At 50.5% G+C, this 26,297-nt stretch overlaps 2 protein-coding genes and 1 long non-coding RNA gene across 5 annotated transcripts; 1 reads left to right on the top strand and 2 right to left on the bottom strand.

The window, feature by feature from the left end:
- The first annotated feature begins 507 nt into the window (after positions 1-507).
- LOC128811401 (uncharacterized) lies at positions 508-3,806 on the top strand. Its single transcript, XR_008438330.1, has 4 exons — positions 508-582; positions 2,967-3,062; positions 3,171-3,228; positions 3,723-3,806. It is a non-coding gene; the product is annotated as an uncharacterized LOC128811401 (long non-coding RNA).
- A 3,935-nt stretch (positions 3,807-7,741) lies between these two features.
- Positions 7,742-12,622, bottom strand: RNASEL (ribonuclease L). Its single transcript, XM_053985039.1, has 8 exons — positions 12,598-12,622; positions 11,988-12,079; positions 10,138-11,733; positions 9,715-9,803; positions 9,159-9,349; positions 8,932-9,052; positions 8,517-8,638; positions 7,742-8,156 (listed from the first exon to the last, which is right to left on the bottom strand). Exons 3-8 carry the CDS (start codon positions 11,573-11,575, stop codon positions 8,021-8,023), a joined length of 2,097 nt encoding a protein of 698 aa, XP_053841014.1. The 5' UTR covers positions 11,576-11,733; positions 11,988-12,079; positions 12,598-12,622; the 3' UTR covers positions 7,742-8,020.
- Positions 12,623-18,650: 6,028 nt separating this feature from the next.
- Positions 18,651-24,579, bottom strand: RGS16 (regulator of G protein signaling 16). Of its 3 annotated transcripts, none has more exons than XM_053985609.1 (5): positions 24,437-24,579; positions 23,147-23,248; positions 22,476-22,537; positions 20,884-21,050; positions 18,651-20,594 (listed from the first exon to the last, which is right to left on the bottom strand). In XM_053985609.1, exons 1-5 carry the CDS (start codon positions 24,514-24,516, stop codon positions 20,394-20,396), a joined length of 612 nt encoding a protein of 203 aa, XP_053841584.1. In that variant the 5' UTR covers positions 24,517-24,579; the 3' UTR covers positions 18,651-20,393. The 3 variants fall into 3 exon arrangements, with proteins under 3 accessions (XP_053841584.1, XP_053841585.1, XP_053841586.1); XM_053985610.1 differs by lacking the exon at positions 24,437-24,579 and adding an exon at positions 23,814-23,986; XM_053985611.1 differs by lacking the exons at positions 23,147-23,248; positions 24,437-24,579 and adding an exon at positions 22,656-22,925.
- Between the last annotated feature and the right edge of the window lie 1,718 nt (positions 24,580-26,297).

Genomic DNA, 26,297 nt, shown 5'->3' with positions numbered 1-26,297 from the left:
AACATCTCTGAGAAAGACAGGGATTCAATCTGGTGTTCATCTTCCAAGGGGCCGCTGACCCAGGCCATTTACCACAACGCCAAGGTCACCCTCTTCCCCATCCTGATGTACTTCTGGAGAAGTTACCTATCCATCCCCTCTCTCCCAAGGTGGAGGAGGCCCTGGGGATGCCACCCTTTATCTCCAGCCACTGGTTCCTCTGCCGTGCCGAAAATGCAGACCAGACGCTCCCCAGGAGCTCAGGTGGAATTGTCTCCTTGGAGCTTTTCTGTCCCTGGTGTTTCTCACGCAGGTCCTGCCCCTGGAAGGTGATGAGGAGCTTTTGGGGCTACCAGGAGGTCAGGAGCTCTGGGATCCATCAGGAGGGCTGGAGCTTTCAGCTCACCAAGGGGGACAGGAGCTCCCGGGCTCAACAGGAGGAGAGGAGCTCTCAGGAGCCCAAGCGGGGCTGGAGCTCCCGGGGCCACAAGGAGGGCAGAGTTCCAGCCTCTTCACCTCCTGCAAAAACCCCCTCCAAAGTACCCAAGATCCCCTGTCCCAGGAAGCTGGTGGCCATTCCCTCTACTACACATTATGCTCTAGGTTTGTTCTTCCAGTGCAGAAATACCCAGACCTGACATCTTTTAAGTTCCCCTGGAAAGATCCCCTCCTTCACACAGCTTTGAGAGTGTATGTGATGCAGGCCTGCTGGGAAAATGGAATGGAATAATTTTTTTTTCCTGTCAAGATCAGTCAAAACTGTCCAGCAGGATTTTAGAAATTTTCTTTGGTGAATAGGGAAATGAGCACAGGGACTTCCAAAGCAAAGAACTGTTGCATAATTCCTATTTATCTCAATAGCCAAGTTAAAAATACTCAGGCACACCCCCTGAAACAGAAATCTTTTGGGCTGCGAGTCAAACGGGAGCAAGAAAAAGAGAACAACTGTGCAGCCAAACACCAGGCACACTGGCATTCCATGGAGGGTGCTTTGAATATCTGGAATGGAGAATAAGCTCCATCAGAGTTTTAGATGACATCTCCAGGGAAAGAGATGTTTATTCTTCCTCATCCCCTTGTTTAGTTTCAATACACTGAAAAACTCTAAACTGGAAAACACAAAGAGATGCTGAGCACTGTCAGTCTGCGTGACAGCCCAATCCTTGGCTGAATATTCATTTGGAAATTGCCTAATTGATTTTTGATTAAAGGGGGAACCAAAATAGGCACATACTAATCTTGCTTTGACGGATGAGTGGGCGTCAGCAAGCTAGTGTTCTGCTCCCTGTCATTTATCACTGTCAAGTTCTGGCTAAAAAGCAGCAGAGTTCAAGGATTTGGATGCCTCCAGGCAGATGCTTGAGCTCCTGCTCCACAGCAGGGCTGAGGTGACAGAGCCCTGTGCCCCAGGAATGCCAAGCCATGTCTGTAGCTCAAACCACCTCACCCCGTGGCTATTCCCATGCACAGCATCCAGTCTTCAGCTTGGGTCTCCACCTTGTTACAGAGCTTCACTGCTCTTCCAGGACCTTCTGAAATATAGTTGTTTTAATGCAAAAGTCACAAAAAAAAAAAAAAAAAAAAAGCAAACAAAAAACCAGAAAAACCTCATGTATCACACATGTATTCCAAGCTGGTGATAAGCCAGGAAACTTGTGTTACAGTGGAGTTATCCAGAACAAGGACAGTGTTTGCCAGGGTCTTCATGGAGCAGAGAGAGTGACATTTAAACCGATTCAGATTAGAGATAGGAAGTAGTTTCTTACACTAGAGGGTGGTAAAACACTGGTATAGGTTATCCAGAGAAGCTGTGGCAGCCCCATCCCTGGAAATATTCAGGATCAGGTTGGATGGGGCTCTGAGCAGCCTGATCTAGTGGAAGGTGTTGGGGGCTGCACTCGATGGCCTTGAAAGGTCCCTTCCAACACAAAATATTCAGTGTTTAAATCAGTGTGAACTGCTGCAAGGCCTGGGAGAGTCCCAGGCAGAACAGCCCGTGTTTAACTGCAGTCAGAGAGTGACTGCACTGGGAGCTGCTCTGGACACATAGAAAAGACTCTGATCTCTCCAGAATGGACATTAATCCCACAGGGAGTGTCCCTGGGACAACACTCCCCAAGCCACCGCTGCTTGCTGCATCTCACAGGGACGAATGAGACATGGGGTCAGAAAAAACAGGAAAATTTTTAACAGGAGCCAGGCAGAAAAACATCCCTCAGCTTGCCTGGCATGTGGGGGACAAGATGTGTGACCCAAAATTGCTGTTTCTGACTGTGCTGATGTTCACACCAGCTCCCAAGACACATTTCTGCACCTTATGCTTTCAACAATGATCTTTCTCTAAAGGTCTTGCTTTTCTAACCTTTAGGTAAAAACTTGCTTTTGAGCTGTCAGGAAAAAAAGTTTGGTTTTGTTGCCTTTTAAAAAGCACCGAAATTGCTGAGGAAAACACCTGTAAAGGCAGAAAAAACCTCTTCTCCTACTCATTTATTTTGAGGGATGTGCAGACATGGTTTGAGCAGGGCTGGGTGGTGGCAGGCAGGGACCCATCTGCCATCACCAGGCGTCACTGTGGCACTGTCCACAGGGCACTCCTGGGACAAGCTGCCCAGGCAGGCACAAAGCCTGGCACACCTTTCTTTTTCTAGAAAAAAAAAAAAAAATCCAGTTTGTTTTCTCAATCATCCATGGATGTGGTTCAGAATGCTTCAGCTTGGCAGGTGATAAATGCATAAGCTGAACTAGTAAAAAGTGTCCCAAGAAATTTGAGGACAAACCTCCTAATGAGCCTGTATTAAAAAAAAAAAAAAAACAAAACAACTCCCTTTTCTGCAGCCCCCAAACTGTTTCACCATCAAGGAGATCTCAAGTCCTCACTCAGCCATCCTTCCCTGTGCTCTGGGCAAGCCCCAAATGATCTGGGGGGCACACCACTGCTGTCCTCCCTCATTTGCCATCAGAGCACTCCATGTGTCTTCCCTCACCAGGTAAAAAGGCTGTCCTTGCCTTCATGCTGAAAGAAGGCCTCAAGCTCCTGCTGCCATGGCCCCAGAAGAAAACTGAGCCTCCAGAGGAGCAAAAAGGTGAGAAAGCACAGAAGGGAGCCCTCCTGCTCCTGAGGGGATGGGAGCTGGGCTGGAGGGCTCCCTGCAGCAGCCGTGGTGGGAACTTTGTGCTGTTGTTTCCCTCAGCTGCAGACCCCAGTGGGAAGAAGAGGCCCTCGCTCAGCCAGCCTGCCCCACAGGGCAGGTAGGTGGTCCCAGAGGTGCTCACCTCCTCCAGACCCCCCCAGCACAGCCTGTGGCTCCCTTAAATCACAGGGGTTTGTGCAGGATGCGGGGCAGCCCCACCATCTGCAGTAACAGCCGCAGAAACTCCCAGCTGCTGCATTCTCCATGCCCAGAATGCCTCCCTGGGAGCACCCCTGATCCGCCTCCATGCCCAGAACGCCTCCCTGGGAGCACCCCTGATCCCCCTCCATGCCCAGAATGCCTCCCTGGGAGCATCCCTGATCCTTCTCCATGCCCAGAACTCCTCCTTGGGAGCATCGCTGGTCCTTCTCCATGCCCAGAATTCCCTGATCATTCCCTATGCCCAAAACTCCTCCCTGGGAGCACCCCTGATCCATCTCCATGCCCAGAACTCCTCCCTGGGCATACACAGCCCTGTGCTGTTTGTTGATCACCCTCACCCTTCCTTCAGCAGCAGCAGCCACTGATGCAGCATCTCTCCCTTCCCTGCAGGAACTAAAGGAAGCTCAGCCCTCCCAAAAACAACACCCACACAGGTGTGATCCAAGGAAGCCGAGCAGCCTGGACACAGGGAATCGTTTGCACTCAGCAATAAGACCTAAAAATAAAGCAACTCACAGCATCCTCCAGCTTACCTGGTGACAGCACAGCAGCTCACAGCTCACAGCCGTGGCAGGGACATGCTGTGACACTGGTTTCCAGCTGAAACACCACACAAATCTCCTTCCTCACATGGATCTGTAAAATGCACCTCAGCTCCTCACCTTCCCACACAAATGGAATACTTCCTGTGGGTAGCGAGGCTGAGAGAGCCCATTTGGTTCAGTTAGCTGGTTGCTGAGATGGGGCCTGTTTTGCCAAAGCCTTTCTGATTTTCCAGCAAAAATCAGCTCGTGGCTGACTGGGGCTTCAGCATGCTTTTTTTTGGTGAGGTTTGGGTTTTTTGGGGATTTTTTTAAGCCTATGTGTGTTTACAAAGCACTAACCAAATCATAGCAAGGGCATTAATTTTCCCCAGGTGAAACTGGGTCAAAGTGACTTTGCCAAGTCACCAGGAAGCTGCAGAAATCACAAATATTCTTTGGACCTCGTGAAGAAAAGACCACAACCTTTATCAGTTTGTCAGAGGCAAGCTCTCAGTTTTGTCATTTTAAGCTATTTTTATCCACTTTTTAATCCCAGATCCTAGAAGAATGCATCCTGGGAATAACACCAGGTACATTTTAAGGCAGAGGACAACACGTTTCATATTTATCAGTTGTGATTATCAACACTTTGCCTCTGGATGATCAAAAATACACAAAGCCAAGAACATTTATTTAACTGAAGGCACTGGGAGGTTGATACCATTCCTACAACATGAAATGTGACCAACTCTCAGAACTGCTGTGCTGGAAGTTGATTTTGCCCTGAAAGCTTTCACCCCCAAAGTCTTGCTGTGTTTTTGTGAGCTTTTCACCAACACTCCTGAGCCCAGCTGAGCCCAGGCTCTCCAAGGCCTCACAGATGTGCCTGAAGCTCAGCACAGCAAAACCAAAGCCTAAGAAAAGCCTTCACTCCACTGCTCCTGTGGGCTGCTTTGTGGGTTTGTTTTTCAGAACAGCAGATGAGCCACAGTGAGCTGGGAGCATCCCTGTGCACACAAGCATGTACATCCTCAGCATGCAAGAGCCAGGACAGGGAGCACCTGATCCCATCACTCTGGGCTGAGCCAGCTGTCCTGGGGAGCCCCAGCAGAGGGAAAAGGCACAGGCACAGCAAATGCAGGCAGGACAGCAGGGCAATGAAGCGTGTGGGGCCGAATCACACCCTTGGGCACTGTTCATGGGCTGCAAACCTGCCTGAGGCAAAGGCAGGCAGCACCTCCCAGGTGGGCACTGATGCTGGGGCATCCCACAGCACTAATTTTGGCAGCTGCTTCTGCCCCCAGCTCCCCAGGACACCTCCATGCTTGGGCTGTGCCCCAGACATTGCCACACCACCCAGCTACAGCACTACCCAGCAGTTTCCCATCCTGCCTGGCATCTCACTGGCCCATCCTCCTGGGAGAGGCAGCCTGGTGTTTTTCACAGAATTCACAGAATCACTGGGTTGGAAGAGACCTTCAAGATCATCGAGTCCAACCCAGCCCCAACACCTCAACTAAACCCTGGTACCCAGTGCCATATCCAGGCTTTGTTAAGCACATCCAGGGATGGTGACTCCACCACCTCCCTGGGCAGCCATTCCATACTTTACCACCTTTCTGTGAAAAACTTCTTCCTCATATCCAACCTGTATTTTCCTTTGGTGCAGATTGAGTCTGTGTGCTCTTGTTCTGTCAGTGCTGCCTGGAGAAAGAGCCCAACAGCCTTGCTCCCAGCCCTGCACTCCTTCTTCCCATGGGCCAATGTGTGAAGGAAGCCACAACCCTCCCCTGGAGGGAAAATCCCTCAAGCCATAACCGCCTTCTTAGGGTGAGGAAAAGGGCTTCTCCCAGCATGCCTTGCTGTGACATGCAGATTCAATGTATCCCATTGGCCCTTCCACACCTGTGCCCTCATCCCATTGGCCCTGGGGTTCTGCTCTGCCCCTCAAAATCCATATATAAACCCCTGCTGAGTGGCTCTTTTTCCCTGGATCCTTTTGAGGAAGAGGCTCAATAAAGCTCTCATTGGAACCCCACACAAAGAGCTGGGATCACTGGGTGTGAGCGCAGATGTGCTTGTGCTACCCAGGTGTGTTTTTCAAGACGCTTTTTTGGGAAGGCCGCAGCACCGATGCTCCAGGACCAGTTTGCTCTGTAGATGCTGTGCATGGATCAGGTTTCTTCTCTGACACCAGAACAGAGCACAGGAGCCATCCCTGGAAATTCTTCCTAGCAGCCAGAGAGATAAGTCACAGCCTCGCTGGGTTTAATCACTGCTGTGTTTCGGGCACACCTTTTGAGGCTGCCTGTTGTGTAACAGCAGGAACAACAAAATCTTGTGCCAGCTTTTAGTGCATCCCCAGCCATGGTGCCCTTTTGCACCTGCCTGCTGCCACAGAAGGATTCTCCCCACAATGGGGTGGGGACTGGGCTCAGGAATGGAATCACTTTACAAATAGCTCAGGTGCTGTTCTTGAAGGATTTTATTTGGGATGGATTCTACGTAGGACCAAAATAAAGCATAGATGTCCCACAAGGGAAAATTCTGATCAAAACAGAGCCGTGACATTATTTCTTCATACTGGGACAATATGCAGTCATGCTTAAAGCATGTTAATGAAATGTTTGTATGGATCTCTTCTAAACACAGCATATTTTGTAGATGACAATGACAACAAGAAACCATAATAGAAAACTAATTTCTCACCATTAAGGAAAGTGCCTCAGCCACCATGCAGGCTCGTATGCTTATCCTGACCATTCAGTGGAACAGCAGAGTGATGGAAGAAGTTGCAAAGGTCACAGAAAGACAGAAATGTGGCATTTTACAGGAGGCTGGAGGAGCCCAGCCTGTGGCCTCACTTCTCTTCATGCAAGAGCAGAAATGCAGCCATGGCACAGGGTACCCTATAGCCCCCTGCTCCCCTCTATGCTGAGACCTGAGCATGCATCTCTGGGTGTCCTCTTGCCTTCTGGGCATGAGAAAGCCACAGTGAGTAAGAAAAAAAACCAAACCAAAACAAAACAAAAAAAAGAACAGGAAGGAAAGGTAAAAAACCCAAAGATATTGGCAAAAGAGGAGCCAGCATTCTCCAGGTTTCATTTTCTCATCGACAATTGAGTAGTCAAACCTCCATAATGTATTTAAAAGGTTCCCAGGACGCTCAGAAGGACCTTTACTCCAAGGCAGGGCCACTGATGCAGGTGGTGGTGCTTTGACACTGCTGCAGAACCTCTCTCCATGTGCAATGTGCCATTTGGATTTTTTGCAGGCAACTGCCCGTTGAGGGCCACAGGCCACTGAACATGAACTCCAGCCCTTTTCCCTGTGAAACAAAGCTCACCACCCAGGTTCCTGATGTCAGTTTGTAGGATGCACTTGGGACTGTCAGGGCAACCTGAATTTAAAGTGGTGGCAGGTTGGGTCTGGGACACATCCTTTGCCATTCGGATTTTTTGGAGGCAACCACCCATTGAGGGCCACAGGTCCCTGAATATGAACTCCAGCCCTTTTCCCTGTGAAACAAAGCTCACCACCCAGGTTCCTGATGTCAGTTTGTAGGATACGTTTGGGAATGTCAGGGCAGGCCAAGTTCGAGGTGGTGGCAGGTTGGGTCTGGGACACATTGTTCGCCGTTTGAAATTTCAGGAGGCAACCTCCAACTCAGGGCCACAGGCCCCTCAGCATGAACGCCAGCCCTTTTCCCTGTGAAACAAAACTTGCCACCCCAGGTTCCTGATGTCAGTTTGTAGGATATGCTTGGGACTGTCAAGGCAACCCAAGTTAGAGGTGGTGGCAGGTTGGGTCTGGGACACATCTTGGGGACCTCGTTCCTAAAGGAGCATAGAGTCAGTTTTCTTCTCAAATTTATTTCAAGTTTGTTTCTCCATGGGGTTATTGAAAGAATAACAATCCCAGTTTAAAAAGCTGAGAACCATTTCCATAAGCAATGTATAATCACAGTGCAAATCAGAGCATCCAAAGGTTGTGGCTGTTACACCAAACTCTTTGGAATCTTTCCTAAATTCAGTCCTCCATACTGTCCCTGTGTGTGCTTTATCCCATCTCCTTACCCACATCTTCAGCTCTTTTGCAGGTGAATAAATAAGAAATAAAAAGAGTGATGGTGAGATCAGACACAGGACAGGAGGCAGTGACATCCTACAGAGAAGGGTCCTGGAAGTCTGTGAGGTGACTGCACGTGGGGTTCTGGCGTAAGCTGTTGTACACATAGATGGTAAGTTCTGGGAAAACCTTCAGGAAATACTCAGCATAGTCTCCTATTTTGTTGCTGATCCTGAAAGAGAACAGAAGCAAACAGGATTTTTAAAGCTTGTCTGAGGGGTCAATATTCTAGGATGCCCTTGCAGAGAAAAAGCCATTCCAGAGAGGCTTTCTGACAACATGGAAAGGAAACCGCAGAGCTGCAACTGTTCTACTCCTCAATCCTTTCTTTTTTTTTTTTTTTTGGCTATTCCTCCAGCACCTTCATCTGCCTTTCACTTTCATCTTGGGCAGATCTCTCAGGCACATGGTGGGGATTCTTGGGCTTGTCCTGGGCAAAAACAGACCTTGGTGATCCTTGTGGGTCCTCTCCAGCTCAGGATATTCTCTGATTCTATGCACCCATGGCAGGGGCAAGGATGGGAACACGTACCCTTCATCTTTGTGTTCATCCATGTTTCTCATGAGCCTCAGGAGTTGAGTGACATCATTTCTGTATCTGGTAGGTTTTGCATTCTTAGGATTTTCCATGACGCGTAAAACATCTTTGTCAATCTGAAAGAAAGCACACAGATTATTCCCTGCCTTTCACACCCCACAAAAAACAATAGATTTTGAAGGTTTGCCAGCCAATTTGAGAATGATCAACCCCTTTTATCACCCCAGTTAGCAGAGCTTCCTTTAGCAACAACATCTTCTGACTACGCGCCTTCGATTGAATTGTTTTTTCCAGTTGTCTGTATTTTATGTGGGGCTGCTTTTTCCAGTTCCATTTTTAAACACTCGGAAAATCTTATGCCTGAATCTCTAGCTCAAACCTGATACCAATCCAAATTGAAGAGGATTACCATTTTAGTCCACTGTGGATAAGGAAAAGCTTTCTTAGTGACATTAGGATCTTGAAAAATACTTTTTCGGTTTGGGTTGTCTTTGATTTTATTCCATATAGTCTTCAGGAAGTTGAACCTGCTGTGGGATGAGAAGCTTCATTAGCTGCAATGGGACCTGACTGTTCCCAGCAATACAGGCAATTCCCACACCAAAATTCCACCTCCTTTGTACTCCCAGGCCTTACCTCTGATTGCTCCAGAAATAGGGATGTTTGCTCAATCCTTCCAAGCCTCGTTCATCAGGAGAGGACAGGCTTTGTACAAGGTCCAGAGCCTCCGTGTAATCTGGGGAACTGGGAGCCAAATCCCTGATTCCAACTTGCTGGAGGGGTTTCCTACCCCCTGTTAAAACGTAGAGCACGAGCCTGCCCAGGGCCTGCAAAGAGACATCACTGCTCCCGTGCCACAGGCACCCAGCCTCCAACCCAATGGAAGAGGACTCGTATCCCCAAACCCTGCAGGGGCCCAGAAGTGTAAAACACACACCTGTTGGAACCCTGGTTACTGAGAATTTCAGACTTTTTGTGCTGACAGGCACCCCAAAAGAACACTGCATTCCACCTGAGGCCACGGAGAAGGCTTCCAAAATCAACATCGCACTTATGCAACATCTGTCACTACACTGATTTTCCCACAAATCAAAGCATTTTCTAGTTGGGGATGCAAAAAGCCTTTCCCTAGGACCCACAGCTACAGAGCACCCAACATTTTAAACCATAGGTTGGTTCCCAGAGAACTTACCTCTAAATCTGACTTCACAAGTTCTTCTTGGCCTTCAATTGACCTTCTTTTATTACCAAAGTCCGCCAAGTAAATTTTGCCACCTAAATCTGGGGAAATAAGAGAAATTGTTAGCAAATAAAAGGTGGCAAACCTTCATACAGTCCATCACTGACTTCTGGATGGCCTCTTCTTTAAAAAAGTTCTCTGAAGGCAGCTGTGATGGGTTGATCTGCCTGCAGAGCCCTGGAGAGGCAGGCAGAGCTAATGACATGTGTAAGCTTGTTTCTCTCTGTGAACCTACCTGTACTTATTTAAAGAGGAGATCTAAAGCCACCCCATTCAGCACAAAGACATCTCTACTTTTACAGACAAGTGTGAGACACCTCCTTCTCTAAACTTCAGGGAAAGCGAAATGAAAACATAAAGAAAGCAAAACATAACCTATTACGAAGTTCCCAGGCTGCAGATCCTGGTGAGCAAATCCGAGGGAGTGCAGCTCTCTCAGTGCCTGGAAGATGATCTTCAGAGCAGCTTTGTAATCCTTCTGGCCTTCAGGGTCCTGCAGGTGCTCCTGGAGGTTTTTTTCCCAGAGCAGGAAGCACAAGTACATGCAGCCTTTTTCCTTCTCAGACTGGAAGAGCTTCAGTAGATGTTCACTGTGAGAACATTTTCCAAGGAACTCTTTCTCTTTGTCACCCTCTGCACTGCGGGTTATTTGCACTGCTACCTCTGTCCCTCCGTGGAGCCCGAGGTAGATGCCATCCTGAATTTTCTGCTGGATGTATGGAAATGTCTTCAGTTTGCCAATCATGGGGCGATACATTTGATCAAGTTTTTTCAGCTGGGCCCTCCAGCGTTTGCTCTTTGGCTCCCACGCTCTGGGGGGATCTGGAACAAGCCTGACCTTGTACTCACGAAGACGGTTTTCCATGCTGGAAGAACGATTTCTCCTTGCAACTGCAATCAGGTTCCCACGATTAGTCCTCGCTCCCTTTTCACACAACAACTTTGCTATTCTGCAATCATCTTTCTCCACAGCCACCATCAGGGCTGTGTTGCCCTCCTCATCTGCGTCATCAATATCTATCTCATCCTTCTCCAACAAAGCTGTCACCAGCTCTGGGCTCTCCATTTCAACAGCCAGGATGAGGGCAGTTTTCCCACATTCATCTTTGCTCTTCACATCCACACCGTGCTCCAGCAGGAAATGAACTATGGACACAGCTGACTCATACTTTTTTTTGTCCGAACCCTTCTTTAGGGCGTGGATCAAGGCATTCCTGTCTCTGTTGTCACGGATGTTCACATCAGCCCTCATCTCCTCGACCAGGATTTTCACAGCCGAGAAGTGGCGCTCCTTGCAAGCGTCCATTAGTGCTGTGGCACCTCCTTTGTGCAGCTTGGCTTTCTCCTCGCTGGTCTCCCTCCTCAAATTCACCTTTGCCCCTCTGCTGTACAGGAATCTCAAGGCTTCCTCCTTCCCGTACCATGCAGCCTCCATGAAAGCTGTGAAGCCATTGATGTCCTGCTCGTGGATGTCTGACCCACGCTCCAGGAGGAGCTTCAGGACCTCCACGTTCCCTGCTATCCCTGCCTCAGTAAATGCAGTGCCACCATTGTCCTTCCTGGCGTGCAGAGAAGCTCCCCTGTCCAGCAGAAGCTGGACCAGCTCCTCCTCGTCGACTCTCACTGCAGTCTGCAGGGGTGTCCAGCCACTGTCTACCTTGGAATTCACATCTGCCCCCTGCTCCAGCAGCTCCAGCACAGCTTCTTTATCCTTGTTGTACACAGCAGCATTTAACTCCAAGTTAAGGACTTCAGCTGCCTTCATTCTGGGAGGGGTAGAGCCCTTCTTCTGGTTGCGAGCTGGGAGCTCCATGGTGGTCAGAGGGAGGGCTCTGGGTTCACCACCAGAACCCAGGGGTCCACAGAAGGATGGGAGAGGTGCAGTGCTCAGCGCCTTCGGAGGGGAGGATGTGCCAGGCGTGGCCCATGAAACACATTAGGGGGCAATTTTAAGGGCCCTGTGGTCTTCACCTGATTAATGAACAGAAAATACCGTTTCATTAGCCTGTGAAACCTCACCATTTACACTCCTTATGTCCTGTGTGAGGGGCAGCTGAGGACAGCAGTGCCAGGGCCAGCCGGGGGAGCCAAGGGCTGGAGAGAAGCACAGCTTTAGCACTCATGGACTCCTTGTTTCCTTGCCTGGCCTCAGCCCCTCCCATGGCGCAGGGAGGTGTCCCTGCTGCTTTTGCTGTAAATGTCATCTCAGACTCATCACAGGTTACCTGATAAGCCATCAGTGTCAGGCGGAGATGGGCATTCCCCTTCAGTTTTGGATGGCAGCCACACACAGTCCTGCCTGCCCTGGATCCAACACCTGGAGTGAGACAAAGCCAACCTTAATCCCTCCTTCTTCTACAGGCCACGAGGAGACCCTACCTGACAGGAAGCTTCTCCTAAGCTTTTCAGCACGTTAGGAGATTGATCAGGTAGGACTTAATTTGCCTTAATCTATCTGGCATCTAGAAAAAGTGGGGCTCCAATACCCATTTTCTGATCAGCACTTTCAGGAGTTACTGCCTGACAAGCTGAACTGGAAATAAATTACCTAAGTAAATCAGGAAAGGGATAGAGAAGTCTTAAGGTATAAAAGCAAAGTATAAACTTATATGAATTTACCCTCAGGCAAGCCAAAGATTGGATGGTTTATTTCTCTGCTCAGCAGGAAATAAACACAATATTTCATTGATTTTGATGCATTTCATTTCCTTGTATTAATTTCTATACCTTTGCCACAAAGAAAAAAAAAAAAAAAAAAAAAAAAAAAAAAGTTACTTTCCTGGCCAGAAAAGCAGCACAGCATCCCCTGGGCACGGTGGGGCTCAAGTTCCTCACCTCTGTCAGGACAGCAGAACCCTGGGGAGGAGGAAGAGAGAGGCTGAGCACCTTCTTCCTCCTCCTCCGAGCAGCAGAGTCACAAGATCTGCACTCCAGGAAATGTTTAAATATTTCTATCCCCGCCCCACTGACTTTTGACCATGCCTGCGTGTCCCCATGTGCCACCCAGCCCTGCCTGCTGCCACCCACAATGACACGGCCACCAAGGTGTCCCCAGATATGTGCTGGCCCCTGCCAGCAGGGAAGGTTTTATTCACTGGCAGGAGGATGCTGGGGCTCTGGGGGAGTGTTGGGCAGCCTTTTTTTCAGCATGTACCAGAGAAGTCATGAGCAAAGTGCTCTCCCCATGCACCCAGACCCTGTTCAGAAGCATCTACTCAGCAGTGCTTCAGGAGCTGAAGCGTGGAGGCATTGAATGCATCAGGCCTGTGGACTGGGGGACATTTGGGGGTTCATTTTAAGCTTTTCCTCACCTTTTTGGTAAATCCATCCACGTGAGGGGAGTAAATGCCACTAAATTTCACCTGGGGAATCGCTGAGCTGCAGATCTGTGGGTTCCTCCCTGGCATCACCCTGGCACCCTGCTCCTTGTAAGCAGCTCTGTGTAAACACTCAGCCTGCTCCTCCAGGCCCTCCTTATCTGCCTGGAAAGCCTGTGCAAGAAACACACAGGAGGAGCCCAGGCTGTGATGTCCCACCCAGTTTCCTTCACTGCCCTGTGACGTGAGATGAGCTCAGCAGAGCCTGTGCAACTCCCCCAGCCACCTCCACTGCGCTGTGCCAGCGGCAGGATGCAGCTCACGTCTGAAACGGGGCTGGAATTGTATCAATCAAATCATTCCTGACCTTCCATGGTGCCTGGGCACATGCACAAACTGGGAATCTGCATATGCACACAGAGATGTGGCCTGATGCAGGCATAGGGCACAGAAAAGCCCTTAAAGGGCGGGGTGGATGCAGCCCTCTGTGTGTTTTCCGTGGATATCCCAATCCTTGGCTCACATCTCCACGCCAGCTCTCACTAAACTCTGCCTCTGCAGGAGTCACATCCCTGTACCTCATCATGCTGTTAGGCATCCTGCTTCCCACAGCATCCACAGGCTCTGGGAACATTCCATGGTCTCTGCATGGAATTCTGCAGGGTCTGTGCTGCCACAGGAGATCTTGATACAGCCCCAAAGGGACAGAGACTGTGAAAACTCAGGGGCAATCTCCAGTCTGTCCCATGGCTGTCTGGATTTCATTTTAATTCACAGGAAGAATCTCTCCCAGTTTGACCAGGGCTGTGGCTGCAGCTGCTGCTGTTCGAGTACCCATTTGCAGGCTGCAAAACAAACAACTAGAGCAAGGGCACATCTTGGCTTCAAAGCCAGTAAAGACATCCAAAAAGAGCCAAAAGACATTTAAAAAAAGCCAATGTAACAACATCACATCGCCCACCCACCCAAGTACAAGAGCCTTCATCAGCTTGCTGCTTTAATTAAAGTCATTTATCATCTTATGGTGGGAAGATGAAAATCCCTAGGATGGTAGGAATCCCAACCCAGTGGTGGGAATGAGGTGTTTGCAACCAGCAGGGCTGTCCTGTCCTGTTTGCAACCAACAGGAGTGTCCTGGGCCTGCAGCCCAGTGAAGAAGGGTTTGCTGCTCGTGCTTTCCTGATCCAAACTGTTTTTCACAGAGCCATAAGTTTGAACTCTGAGTCCCTGCAACAGGCAGTTTCCAGGGAATGAAAAGGTCTCAAAGTTTTTCCAAAGCGTGGGAGTAACAGAGCTCCTCTCCACCATCATTCTGCAGTCTCTGGGTTATGGAGTTCCTGCTGTATTTGTGCATCTGCAGAGTCATTATTTGCCCCCACGCACCCAGGGACTCAGGGGATGAGCTGCTGAGACACAGACAGCAGGAAAATCAAGGGCACAGCTAAGCAAATCTCCCTTTTCTTCCAATCTGATGGACTTACACCCATTTTTGCATCCCTTCCCTTGAGATGACATCTCCCGAGAATCCTTGTCCTCCCAGCAGCCACAAATAAACATGGAGCATAATGTGGCAGCAAAAACTGCCTGCCAAGGGCAAAATAATTTTTTAAAGGAGCTATGAATAGTAGGATGAGGTTTTTTTCTTCATGTTCCCTTCACGTGCTTTCTTATTATATTTCCAAGCGGGAATATCCCAGGCTTTATGTGCTTGGCCATGCTGATGTGACTTTCAGTGCTGGAACACAACCCTGGAAAATAGTCCACAGAAGGATGGCAGGTGATGCTACCCATGGAAGAGCAGCAACCATTTCTCACAGAACCATTTAGGTCTGAAAAGACCTCCAAGGTCATTGAGTCCAACCATCATCCATCACTACCAAGTGCAGCACTGAACCACATCCCCCATATCTATGCCTTTTCTGGAGTATTTTTACACTTTTTAAACTTCATTTCCTAGTTTTTTAGACTGCTGCTCAATTCTCATCACCACCAAAAAAGAAATTTTTGCCAGCAGGGAAGGAGAGGTGAGGGCAACAATGAGGCAGGCAGGGACCTCACCGTGCAGGGCAGCACATCCCAGTCCCTGGACAAAGAGAGCAGGGCAGATCCATTTAAAACAGCCCAGAGCAGCCAAAACAGGTCAGAAAATGAGTTGGGCTGAGCCCCTGAGCTTATATGCCTTTCCCAAGGAGAGCAGGTGGGTCTCCAGCAGGATTTCTCCCAGCTGTTTCTCATCCCCATCTTTCCCCCATGGCTGTGTCATGTCCCAGCTCCCCTCCAGCACAGGCAGCCCAGCCCTGGGGAAGCAGGAGGCCTGTTGGATTAAGCCCTTTTCTGACCCAGAGATGGGGCAACTGAGAGATGTTTTATAAATTTTTATTCTATTTTCAGTCTCATGTGAAGGGTGAGACCATACAGATGTTATTATGCATGCCATCACAATCAGAAGACAATTATTTCCTAATTAAAATACATTATAAGTGTTTCTTGGCCTATCAGCTTTTGCCACATCATGCTGTAAATGCCTTAAAGCCAATAATCTAAAATTATCCCTCAAAAGTCCTACTACAATGCATCTTTCATGGTTCTATTTCTCTAAAGTACCTAATCTTATTTGCAAAACCATCCTTTGAAACTTGTTTCTAGCTCCATTTCTCTCTCAGCAATGTCTGTCCTATCCCATGGCATTTCTAAGTCAGCATTTCTTATCTCAAGGTTTGCATACAGATGCACACTGTGTGAGCCTTCTGCCAGATTTTGAGAATTCTCTACAAATCCATTCCCCACACTGGCTGCAGACACCAGCACTGCCCTCGGTGCCCCAGCAGCAGCAGAAAGCTTGAAAATCACCTCTCATTCTTTCTCTGATCCGGAGGCAGCCCAGGGGTGCAAATCCTCGTGCGCAGCTGGAGTGGATTGGCAACCTTGGCATTCAGCTGCCTGTTCAGGGGAGGGCGAGCCGAGAGGGGGCACATCAGCTGGGAATTCTGGCACCTCGTTCAGGCAAAGGCCTTGAAGTGGGAGCTGCAGAGCGATGCCATCCAGCTGCTCCCTCCCTGCTGGCCAGCCCGGGGGCTGGCAGAGCACTGCAGGACGTGGGGTGAGGCGTTCGGCGCATTTGAAATGGCTCAGTGCATCCTCTCTGCTGCTGAGCTTCCTCCAAAAACATACCCAGATGACATTTTATAGCCTTCCTTCATGGCCTTTCTTGAAAAAGAGAAGTGAATCATGGATGTTACACACATGCAGCTGAGCTCCCTCCAAAAACATACCCAGATGACATTTTACAGCAGGCTGTTCTTTAAAAAGAGAAGTAAATCAGGGATGTACACACATGCAGCTGAGCTCCCTCCAAAAACATATCCAGATAACATTTTACAGCATTCCTTCATGGCCTTTCTTTAAAAAGAGAAGTAAATCATGGATGTACACACATGTAGCCTGTTGTCACATGCATGTATCCATGGAAAAATTAAAAGCTCAGAATTCCTGCACTTAAATATCTGCACATCCACCTGCCTAAATCTTCGTGTGAATGCACCCCTGCATCCATGTCCATGTCCTAAGACCACCCCAAAGCTGCCTGGTCCCACTGGAGCAGGGATCTTCTGGCTGCAGGAGCCCCTGAGCTGCTGCTGGGAATGCTCCAGCTCCCAGGGCAAGGGGAAACAGCCTTTTTTCCCACCAAATAAATCCACCCCTCCCCATCCTGGCTCATGGAAACCTGGCCCAGGAGCAAGTTCGTGTTCACAGCCTGGGGGGCAGGGCAGTGCCAGCCCCCACGGTGGCTCCCCGGAGCTCAAATCCCCTTAGCTGCTTCCAAATTTGCATCCTCCTCCCTGGGAAACTTCAGCCTGGGTTTATTGGGAGCGACCACAGCTGGATGAGGGAAGTTTTGGCTCCTCTGTCTCAAATGTGGGTTTTTGGGTTGGGTTTTTTTTATCTCCCCCCCCCCCACCCGAGGCTTTAAGGTTTTGTTGTATGACCGCTGGGTTTTGGCAGCAGGCACAGCTGGATGCAAGGCTGGCTTTTAGTGACTGGGTTTTCTCTTTGGGAAGCATCTCAGAGGAAACTGGGCTGCAAATGGGATTGTCCAGGATCAGCTGTGGGGTCTAAGAGCTGCCACCGAGGCTGAGGCTCAGTTTGGGCCACACATGATGCAGCAAGAAGGGACACAGCCTCACATTTCCTTCTAAAGAAAGCTCAAAAAGGTTTAAATTCTATATTTTTACTCCTTCTTTATTTTGTTGTTGTTGTTGGCCTGTTTAATTTTTTTTTAATGGGGAATCAGTTCTAAATTAACTTCAAGGTGTGCAAGACAAAGTATTCATATTTTTCATTCAGAAGGTGCAGTTAAAAAAAAAAAAAAGGCAACAACAACATTATTTTTGATTCTGGCTGCTTCTTGTCTGCTTTACTGCTGACAAGTAATTTAAATATTTCCTGGATACTTTCCAGCTCATTTCTTCCCTCTGACACGGACAAAGGCCAGATAGAGATGCAAACTGCTACGATCCCAAATCAGCAGGCTTGTAAGACAGGGCCATGCTTAATTTAAAAGGAGATGAAAGGTGAGGGAAAGCCCAAGCTGCTTTCCCCTGGATCGGTGGGGATGGAGCAGAGTCCATGTATTTTACAGTGCCTGCTGATCCTTGGACCCTGCATGGCTGTATCACAGGGCTCAGGAGCTTCTGCTGCAGCTCCAGCTGCTTGTAAAATGCATTTGAGTGGCAGGGGGTGGCTTGTGCTCGTAGTGACACCTTGGAATATGCACATTCCAAGTTATTCCCTGTGATTCCAGCTCCTCCTCCTCAGTCCCCTCACACTCTGCTGACGCAGGCCAGTTAATTTTGGCTTCCAGAATATGCAATAAATAGAAAGAAGGCAATGAAATAAAGCCATATTTCAGTTGGGTTTTTATTCCAAGCACCCCTTCGAGCTGCACTGGGCTGCTCCTCTCCAGCCCTGGGTGCTTCCATGGAAAGCACTTTCCATGCAAACTTCCCCTTCCCTCCCAGAGCATTGAGGGAGCTGCTCAGACCTCACTGCACTCTGCACAGGAATAGGATTTTTTTTTAACCCCTCTGATACCAGAGAGTTTCCCCCTTGTCAATGAATTCAATCATCAGGTGTGTTACTGACAAAAATGAAGTATTGTTTATGTCAGTGACCCAAAAGCAGGGTTTTTCCCCTGCATCCTCTCAATTTTATGACATTCGTGTTTTTAATAATACTGAGCAGATATTGGGAACTGCAGTCCTGTAAAGGGCTCAGAAATTATGAGCAATACAAGCAGTACTGGCAGTTCATACATTCAAAACTTCATTTCTGCTTTCATGCTTTCTATGAACCATTCTGTTTTCTCTGATAACCCAAATACCACAGAGCTTTATGCCTCAAAAGTCTTCCCCCTTCCTCTTCTGCTCTGGACGCTGTCACTTCTAAAGCGACTGGAAATGCCCCCTGAGTCACCCAACACAAGCAGCTTCGCAAAGCGTCCAGAATTAGAACGCAAAATTTAACTTAAAGTCCACAACCAGAAAAATAAAGACCCAGCCCGTGTTGTCAGGGTATTTTGCTGTTTACATTTTATTTTGTAATGCCAACGTTTCCTTGGTAATGAGAACAGACCATTGTGCATCGCTCGCTTCAGTAACACAGCAAAGGTGGTTCCAGTTGTAAAAATAAATAATAAATAAGAAAGCAGCTATCTCCCTATAAACACAGCCAGGACAACAGCCAGAGGCTCAGACGTGGGACCAGGATGGGGGTGGTGGAAGAGGACTCAGAGTAACATCCCCAAACTGGTCTTTGGTCCCTTGCTCTGCTCAAGCAGCTGTGAAAATCCCAAAGGATGCTGTGCTCTGGCCGTTGCTGAGACAAAGGGGCAAAAAAGAGTTCCCTTTGCAAGGAGAGAGTACCAGTGGGATAAGGATCTCCAGGTTTGGTCTTTGAGGATAAACAGAGCCCTGGAAAGCAGCCCTCAGCAGAGAGCAATGCTGGTGGCACATTCCCCAGGACCCAGCACAGGCTCTACATCACCCACCCACCTACCATTGCTGCCAAGTGGGACCCACACCTCTCCAGGATGCCAAAATTCCTGCTGAGAGGGACTTTCTGAAGAGCTGCCCCCAGGTCTGGGCTGGTGATATGTTCTGCTACCCCCTGAGTCACAGAATTCATGGGATGGTTTCACTCACTCCACGGGTTTCTGGTAAGTGCTGTGGCTGCAGACTGGTTTCACCATCCAAGCCCAATTATAAAACCAGGCAAAGCCCCAGGGTTTTCTCTCCCATGTGTGAAAATCAAATTTTCCACAGAGTTGCTCACCAAAGTGCCTGTTTGACCTCTCTGTTCCCTGCCCAGGACAAACTGCTGAGATGCCTTCCACATCTTTAAGGGCAGAGAGGGAACAACATGGGCTGCAAAGCATCCTTGCCCTGCCATCCAAACACTCTAGCAGCTCTCCCTGCTGCTGCTGGTGTACCTTGCTCCAAAACTGTGCTACAAATCTGTCTGGTCCTCTCAAATTATTACACAGAAAAGGTGGGAGGCATGCTAATTGCTACAACAGCTAAAATAATTTCATTACAGGCTCCTCGGAACAAGGGATACACATGTGTGCTTTCAGAAGTGCTCCTCTAATAAATATAGATATAATAATAATAACAATGATGAAATAAATAACAGTAACAGGGATAAAACGTCACGCACGTGACCTAAGATTAGGTGCAATCTGAAGGTCGTGGAGCTCAAGCGAGGGATAAAATCGTCACTGCACTGGAAGGAGGTGGAAAGCTTCGCTGCAGAGCATGCATAGGACACAGCTGGAGGATCTTGGGATCAGGAGAAGGCAGGTGCAGGATCCCTCCAGCTGAAGATGCCACGTAGTCTCGGGGCTTTTATCCTGGCCATTCCCTGCAGGCGGGAGTGGCAGTCTCCGGTGCTGGCCCCGCAGCTGGTGGCTGGTGCTGCCGGTCAGAGAGCAGGTGGGAGCTCTTCGGTTGGGGGTGCTCAGGGGAATCCCATCTCTTTCCGCTGCTCTCGCAGCTCAAACCTGATTTCTTTCCGTGTCTGCAGTGCCAAAGGTCTCCGGCCGAGCTGCAAGGGGAGGCTCCGGGCTCCCACCCCCGGGGAGGGAGGAATGAACACCGTGTCCGGCGGCTCCAGGAAGCGCTCGAGGTGCTGGGGATCCCGCTAAAATCCCAGAACTTCAGCCGGAACCCCGGCACACGGGCCTCAGCCCTCGCAAACCACGTCCCACCCTGTGCCTGGCCCCCCGGCTCGTCCCCCGGCCATGCGTCGCACCTCGGGTCAGGTGTGTGGCCGCTTGCTGCTGCCGCGGCTGGCGGCCTGCTTGGTCATGTCCTGGTAGGAGGCGGATTTCAGGAAGCGGGGGTAGGAGTCCTTCTCCATCAGCGTGCGTGTCTTGGCCTGCGCCTCGTTGAAGCAGGTGGAGGTGGCCCCCGAGAGGTTCTTGCGGGTGATCTCCCTGGTTTCGTGGTCGATATTCACCTGCAAGGCAGCAGCGCCCACAAACGTTAGCTCCTCTCCTATGTGAGGACAAAACCTTGTTTTAATCCATCTTCAGGTGAGGGTGAAGATGCTCACAAACCTTTCTATCCATTCATGGTTTGACTCAATTTCTGTTCCAACATTACGTGATGCACCACACGATGTTAGAAATTAAAGCTCTCATGAACAAGAGCACATCTTCCCACTGATCCAACAGCACTTTAGTAAAATCTACCAGGATATTTTATTCTTTTCCCACCCTATTTGATGTGACAGAAAATGGTCTCACCTCCCTGGGCGCCTCACTTTGGACAAACTCCTCGAAGATCCTGTTGGCTTTGGAGGCCAGCTTGGTTTTCGATCGGATCTTTTTGAAGTCCTCGCATGCCAGCCAGAAGTCGAGGTTCTCCTCGCTGAATTCAGTCTTCAGGAAGGTGTGGAATGCATTTACCCCACCTATGGAGGGGAGAGAAGAGCAGTTAATGGGAAAGGAGGCGGGGAGGAAGAGGACCAGCAGCAGACAATGCCTGGCGAGCGTTGCCCTGGGAGCTCAGACCGTGACATCCGCAGATTTCCTTTCCTTCCGGGCAAATTCCACCCTCTGAGACACCATTAATTGGCCTCTAGACTCCAATAAAATCCTTTCCCACAGACAAGTAATCCTCTGGTTTTATTTATCTGACCTTTCTGTAATGAGGCTTCAGAGTATTTTCTTTACAGCTTAGAAAAGAGCTAATTCTACCTAAGGAGAAGCGTGCTGACGCATTGGAACACTGCAGGAGCCGAGCAGCGGTGCCTTGATTTTGATTTCTCAGCCCAGATCTGGGGGGAACGAGATGCTGAGGATGGAAGAGTAATTGCAGCAAGGTTTTCAAAGCTGTGCTGGGAAGGTGGATTAAGTTACAAAGCTAGAGATGCTCATTAGCCATCACAGCACATGAGGGAGACCGGGAAAAAAAATACAGTTGGCCTCAGACTAGCACTGTGGAAGGACTTTGCCTGGCTGGGGAAGAGCTTTTAAGGTGGACAACTACTTTTGGATTAAAATTTGGCACTTCTGCCATTTGAATTTTGCAAAGCTCAATCAAGGTAATCTTTTTTTAAAGGTAAATAGATAATTACAAAGTCTTGGCTTGTTATAGTCAACAATCTCGTTTTGGCTCTCATTATAATTTGAGTTATCATCTTTATAATTGTAAAAACTGTTTTTGGAGACTGCCATTGTGCAGAGCCCAGTGTAAGGAGGGGATGATATGTGGGACTGAAAAAGAGGTCCTGTCTCTGTGTCTGAAGGAGCTGCCTGCATGGGCAGAGGGAGACAGCATCTCACAGGAGCCCTGTGCATCACAGACACACAGCTGATACCAGAGTAGGAAAAGGGCAAGGTTATTCAGTCAAACAGCTGAATTCCTGCTCCCTGTGGAAGAGCCATCCCCGGAGGCACAGGACGGAAAGACAGAGGGCAGCAATGCAGTTGTCTGAACAAGCCTGAGGGGAGCTGGCTGCATGGCTGTTTCCACCAGATACTGAGAGCAGACACTGCCTTCTCCCCACGGTGGAGAAAGGGGTGCTTTGGGAATACCATGACGTTTCCCCTCCTCATGGGATGCCTGTGACAGTGCTCCTGTCCCAAGGCAGCAGCAAGACAACACTTCTGCCCCCACAAAAAACCCAGCCAGGAGGAAAGGGTACAGCTTCATGGGGCAGGCAATGAGCCCTGTGCCTCAGATGTGGGCAGGAAAGGGACCTCTTTCTAAGTCCTAAAACACCTCATTTGAGGAGGAGGCAAGATCTCATCTTACACTGACCCAAGTCATACAGCTCACTATGTTATTTGTCCTACACACTCTCACCAAGAGAAGAAAACAAGATGCTACTCACTTTTACTCTTGAGGAGCTGGTCAAAGGACTCCCTCCATTCCAGCACCTCTTGGGAGGAGTCTCTGGAAAAGACAAAAAGGATGTGAGGCTCGCTGTCCAGCAGTGAGGCTGGGAGCACTTCAGCTGTGCAGCTCCATCAACGGGAGACAGCAGCATTCAGCAGGAGACCAAAGCCATTACCTGTGGGCTCTCTTTCCTCTCTCTTCCCTTTCTTTCACCTTCCCTGATGGCTCACCCGACCTCATCTCCATGCTGCTGGCCAGGAGGTTCTCTAGGGGATGCTCAGAAGAGCCCTTTTCTGCTGGCCCAGCAGAGCCTCCTCTGCAGAAGACCCCCTGCCCACAGCAGCAATATTTAGTGTCCTGTGCTTAATGCTGCCTGCATTCCCCAGGGATCCCAGCCACTGGTGTGAGACACCAGGAAGTGCACGAGCCCTGCGGGTTCCTTGCCTCTTGCTCTCTGTGCCTAATGCCAGAGCATCCGTTCCCTGCAGGATTTTATAGCCGCTGGAGCAGGGAAGTGATCCGCCTTCCCGGCCCGCCTGGGTGGGACTACGTGGAGGGGGAGCTGTGCTCTGTGCTGCGCAGATGGGCAGGAGCATCCCTCGGGAAAGGCTGCTCCACGGGGGCTTGGCCCGGGCTGGACCTGGGGCAGAGCAGTGCTTGGCTTACCTGCGCCTAGAGCCCAGCTGCAGCTTGCTGGAGCTCCCCGCCTTGTGTCCCAGCTCGGGTTTATGGAGCAGGATGCCCAAACGGGTCTTCAGATCCTTGGCTCTGGAAGGGAGGGAGGAAGGGAGGGGTGAGATGGGATCTCTGGGCCATCGGTCTGCTGCTGCCACCCCCTCCGCTGGCAGGGGCTGCACCCCACGGGCTCGGGGGTACGACCCTCGCTCCCCAGCTTCAGCCAGTCTTTGCTCTCTGGTGTGTGAAATAAATGCTCCCCACCTGCTTTTCCTGCTCCCTGGCAACCACGCATTAAGCCTGGGGGACCGGTTTCTCCTGCTCGCTTCCCAGGCAGAGACACATGGAATATAAAGCACAACGAGCTCTTTCCTCTGGGGCAGGTAAAAGCTGCGGAGTGCCCAGCTGGAGCCCCCCCACAGCCCCCTGGAGCTAACCTGGTTCCTTTTGCCATCCCACTCTCCCGCCAGCGCGCCGCTGCTCCCAAACCGCTGGGAAAACACAGCGGCTTCTTTCCTCTCGGCACAGCAGGAGCATCTCCCTACTGCCTGCCAGGCTGCTGCTCCCCTGCTCTCTTTTTTGGGGTGCTCTGGGCTTCCAGGAGCCTGTCACCAGGCCATGGAGAGAGCAGCGCTCCGCAGCAGCGCCATCCACCTACCCCATGGCTTTAGGAGGCAGCGGCAGCACTGATGCTCCTGTGCCAGAGGCTGGGATGCTCCTGTGCCAGAGGCTGGGATGCTCCTGCCTGTCCCCGCGGCTCCGCGGAGGAGGCACCTCCCTGCCGGGAGGTGTCTGCGGCAGCGGGGCAGGAGAGCGGCTCCTGTCTGTCCCCAGGGTGCCCCTGAGGCGGCGTGTGGCCCAGCTGCTGTTTGCGTGCCCGCGGCTCGTTCAGGCGTCCCAAGGCGCCCATACAAAAAGAAGGGTTTAAATGTCAAGCCGGCAGCGTGGGGCTTTGCAGGAGGAGCAACATGTCACGTAACAGTTTCGGCCGTGTTGACAAAAATACTCCTGCTGCTCTGCTGTCAACTCGGAGCAAGTTGTGCAGAGGCAGAGCCAGAAAAACCTGGTGTGTTTGTACAGCCCTGTCCAGCCTCCTGTCCCTCCGCTTGTTTCACCTCCGTGTTCCCCTCCTGGGGAGCAGAAGGGATGCAGCCACAACAAATCACTTCGCTGCGTGTTTTCTGCATCCCGGGTTCTACCCTACCATCACATCGGCAGCAGCAGAGCCTGGTCCAGGCGCGTCTCTTCCAGCGACTCCTCTGCCTCCCAGAAGCGCCTTACCTTTCCAGGCAAGTGATGGGGAGCGCGGCTAAGCCCCGGCACATGCTGAGAGCTGGGCACCCAGGCATCCAGCCACTCATCGGCTCCTCGCGGGGCTGGCAGGGGGTGCGACAGGCGGCTGCGGCACCACCTGCCCCGCGGACCCGTGCTGGCGGCTGCGACAGCGGCGCGGAGCCGCGCTTTATATCGGGTGGGAGGCGGGAGAGCGGGGAGGGGGAGCCGGCATCACTCCAGCCTCCAGCCAACCAAAAGCTGCTCAGGCAGCGCCCGTGAGGATGAGAGCTTAGGTAAGTTTGTGTGTGCTGCTAAGGGAGGAGGGAGTGGGAGGCCCAGGCTCGTCCTTGAGCATCACAGTCATAGCCGCTTCCTCGGGAACAGGAAAAAACAGACTCGTTTCCAGCGACGTGTGGAGCCTGCTGATTAACCGCCGGCGGGTGGGAGAGCGAGGGACAGGACAGACGCCGAGAGTCGTCAGCTCCATCGCGCTGCTCCATACCGCTGCCCGAGGGCTTCCAAACCTCCCCGCTCTGCCAAAGTGGTTTAAGCAGGGGGTGGCAGCGCCCAGCGGGGTCAGGAGTGTTTGTGCTTCCTGGGGGGATACAGATGGAGCAGGAGGATTTAATGTTCCCACTTCCCTCTCAATGGCACTGCCAGTTCACAGCTGGAATATATAAGGACAATGTGCTGGCTGAAGCTGCACTTCTTCAACGCAAATTCCCTGCTGGGTGTGTGGTGAGAGGAGGGAAGGGAAGGGATGCACATCAAAGGAGCCAAAACCTGGGAAAGCATCTGACAGTGGAGGATCCTGATGAAACCTGAAAATTGAAAGGAGATTAAAAGCCAGGGAGAGGTTGGAAACTGGAGGGGAAAGACTGAGCCAGCAAAAGAGAAAGATGAAGAGAAAGGGTTAAACCAGTGCACACCAGCAAACCCCAGGGTCTGGAGCTACAAGAACCAGAGGTCCATGAGAACCAACAGGTCCCCTGTGGTGAGGTCAGGCTCACACACGATCCCAGAGCTGCCCTCCCTGCAATTCCCCAGTTCAGTGGCTCTGGAAAGGAGTGACCTTAACCCCCCTGCTCATGGCCAGCCAAGCACAAGGCCACAGCTGCCACTTCCACTCCTCATCCTCTCCCTTCCTCCCTGCTATTCCCAGCTCAGACATTTTTCCAGAGCTCAAGTTGTCTCCTACCCTTACTGCCTGCATTCATCACACACAGCACATTGCCAGAGCATCTTTCCCAGGAGAGATGAACTGTGCCAGGAGAGTGGCAGCACGAAGCCATCTGGGCCCTGGGCCAGGGAGAAAGGCTCCTCTCAAGCTGCCTTTGGGAGCAGGAGCATGAGGATATGTGGATGGGAGACTTTGGGAGGAGCATGAGGCACCTCAGCCCCACTGAGCAGTAGAGTCCTGTCTTTCTCTCATCACTTACAAGAAGGCACAGAATGGTCTTGCTCATGGACAGACTAATGACTGAACACACACTTTTAGCTCCTCATGTAAGAGCAGCCTCTTTCCTGATGGCTCTGGGGATTTTCACTCAAATAGTCAAGTTTAAGCCTTCTTGGTTAGCAGATATTCAGCTACAGATAAATGGCTGGAGCTACACAAAGCTCTTACTCATGTCTTCTCTGTGCCTTAAAACCAAGATTAGAGCTGTGATCCTTGCTGTGGATTTCAGGGAAGAAATGGGAGACTTGAGGAGAGAGGGCTGGAAGGTTGCCTTTGCCTGTACAGCTGCTGAGAATGTCTGTGCACACCCACACAATGTCTGTGCACACCCACAGCTTGGACAGTGCTTGGCTTGTATTGGAAGTGCCACACCAGCCTGGAGCTCCACCCCAGTTCAGCACCACGCTG

Source organism: Vidua macroura, chromosome 9 (genome assembly GCF_024509145.1).
Source record: "Vidua macroura isolate BioBank_ID:100142 chromosome 9, ASM2450914v1, whole genome shotgun sequence".
Taxonomy (NCBI): Eukaryota; Metazoa; Chordata; class Aves; order Passeriformes; family Viduidae; genus Vidua; species Vidua macroura.
Note: the sequence above shows the minus strand (reverse complement) of the source record. Positions and strands in the feature narration are given on the sequence as shown.

Bases quoted from the DNA above. Each gene is read 5' to 3' on its own strand.
- RNASEL (XM_053985039.1), bottom strand. From the start codon at position 11,575: ATGGAGCTCCCAGCTCGCAACCAGAAGAAGGGCTCTACCCCTCCCAGA. The intron at 9,804-10,137 runs GTTATGTTTTGC...TTATTTCCCCAG, and splicing joins GCCTGGGAACTTCGTAATAG to ATTTAGGTGGCAAAATTTAC. The intron at 9,350-9,714 runs GTAAGTTCTCTG...GTCTCTTTGCAG, and splicing joins TTGTGAAGTCAGATTTAGAG to GCCCTGGGCAGGCTCGTGCT.
- RGS16 (XM_053985609.1), bottom strand. From the start codon at position 24,516: ATGAGTGGCTGGATGCCTGGGTGCCCAGCTCTCAGCATGTGCCGGGGC. The intron at 22,538-23,146 runs GTAAGCCAAGCA...TGTCTTTTCCAG, and splicing joins CAGCTGGGCTCTAGGCGCAG to AGACTCCTCCCAAGAGGTGC. The intron at 21,051-22,475 runs GTGAGTAGCATC...TCCCCTCCATAG, and splicing joins CCAGCTCCTCAAGAGTAAAA to GTGGGGTAAATGCATTCCAC.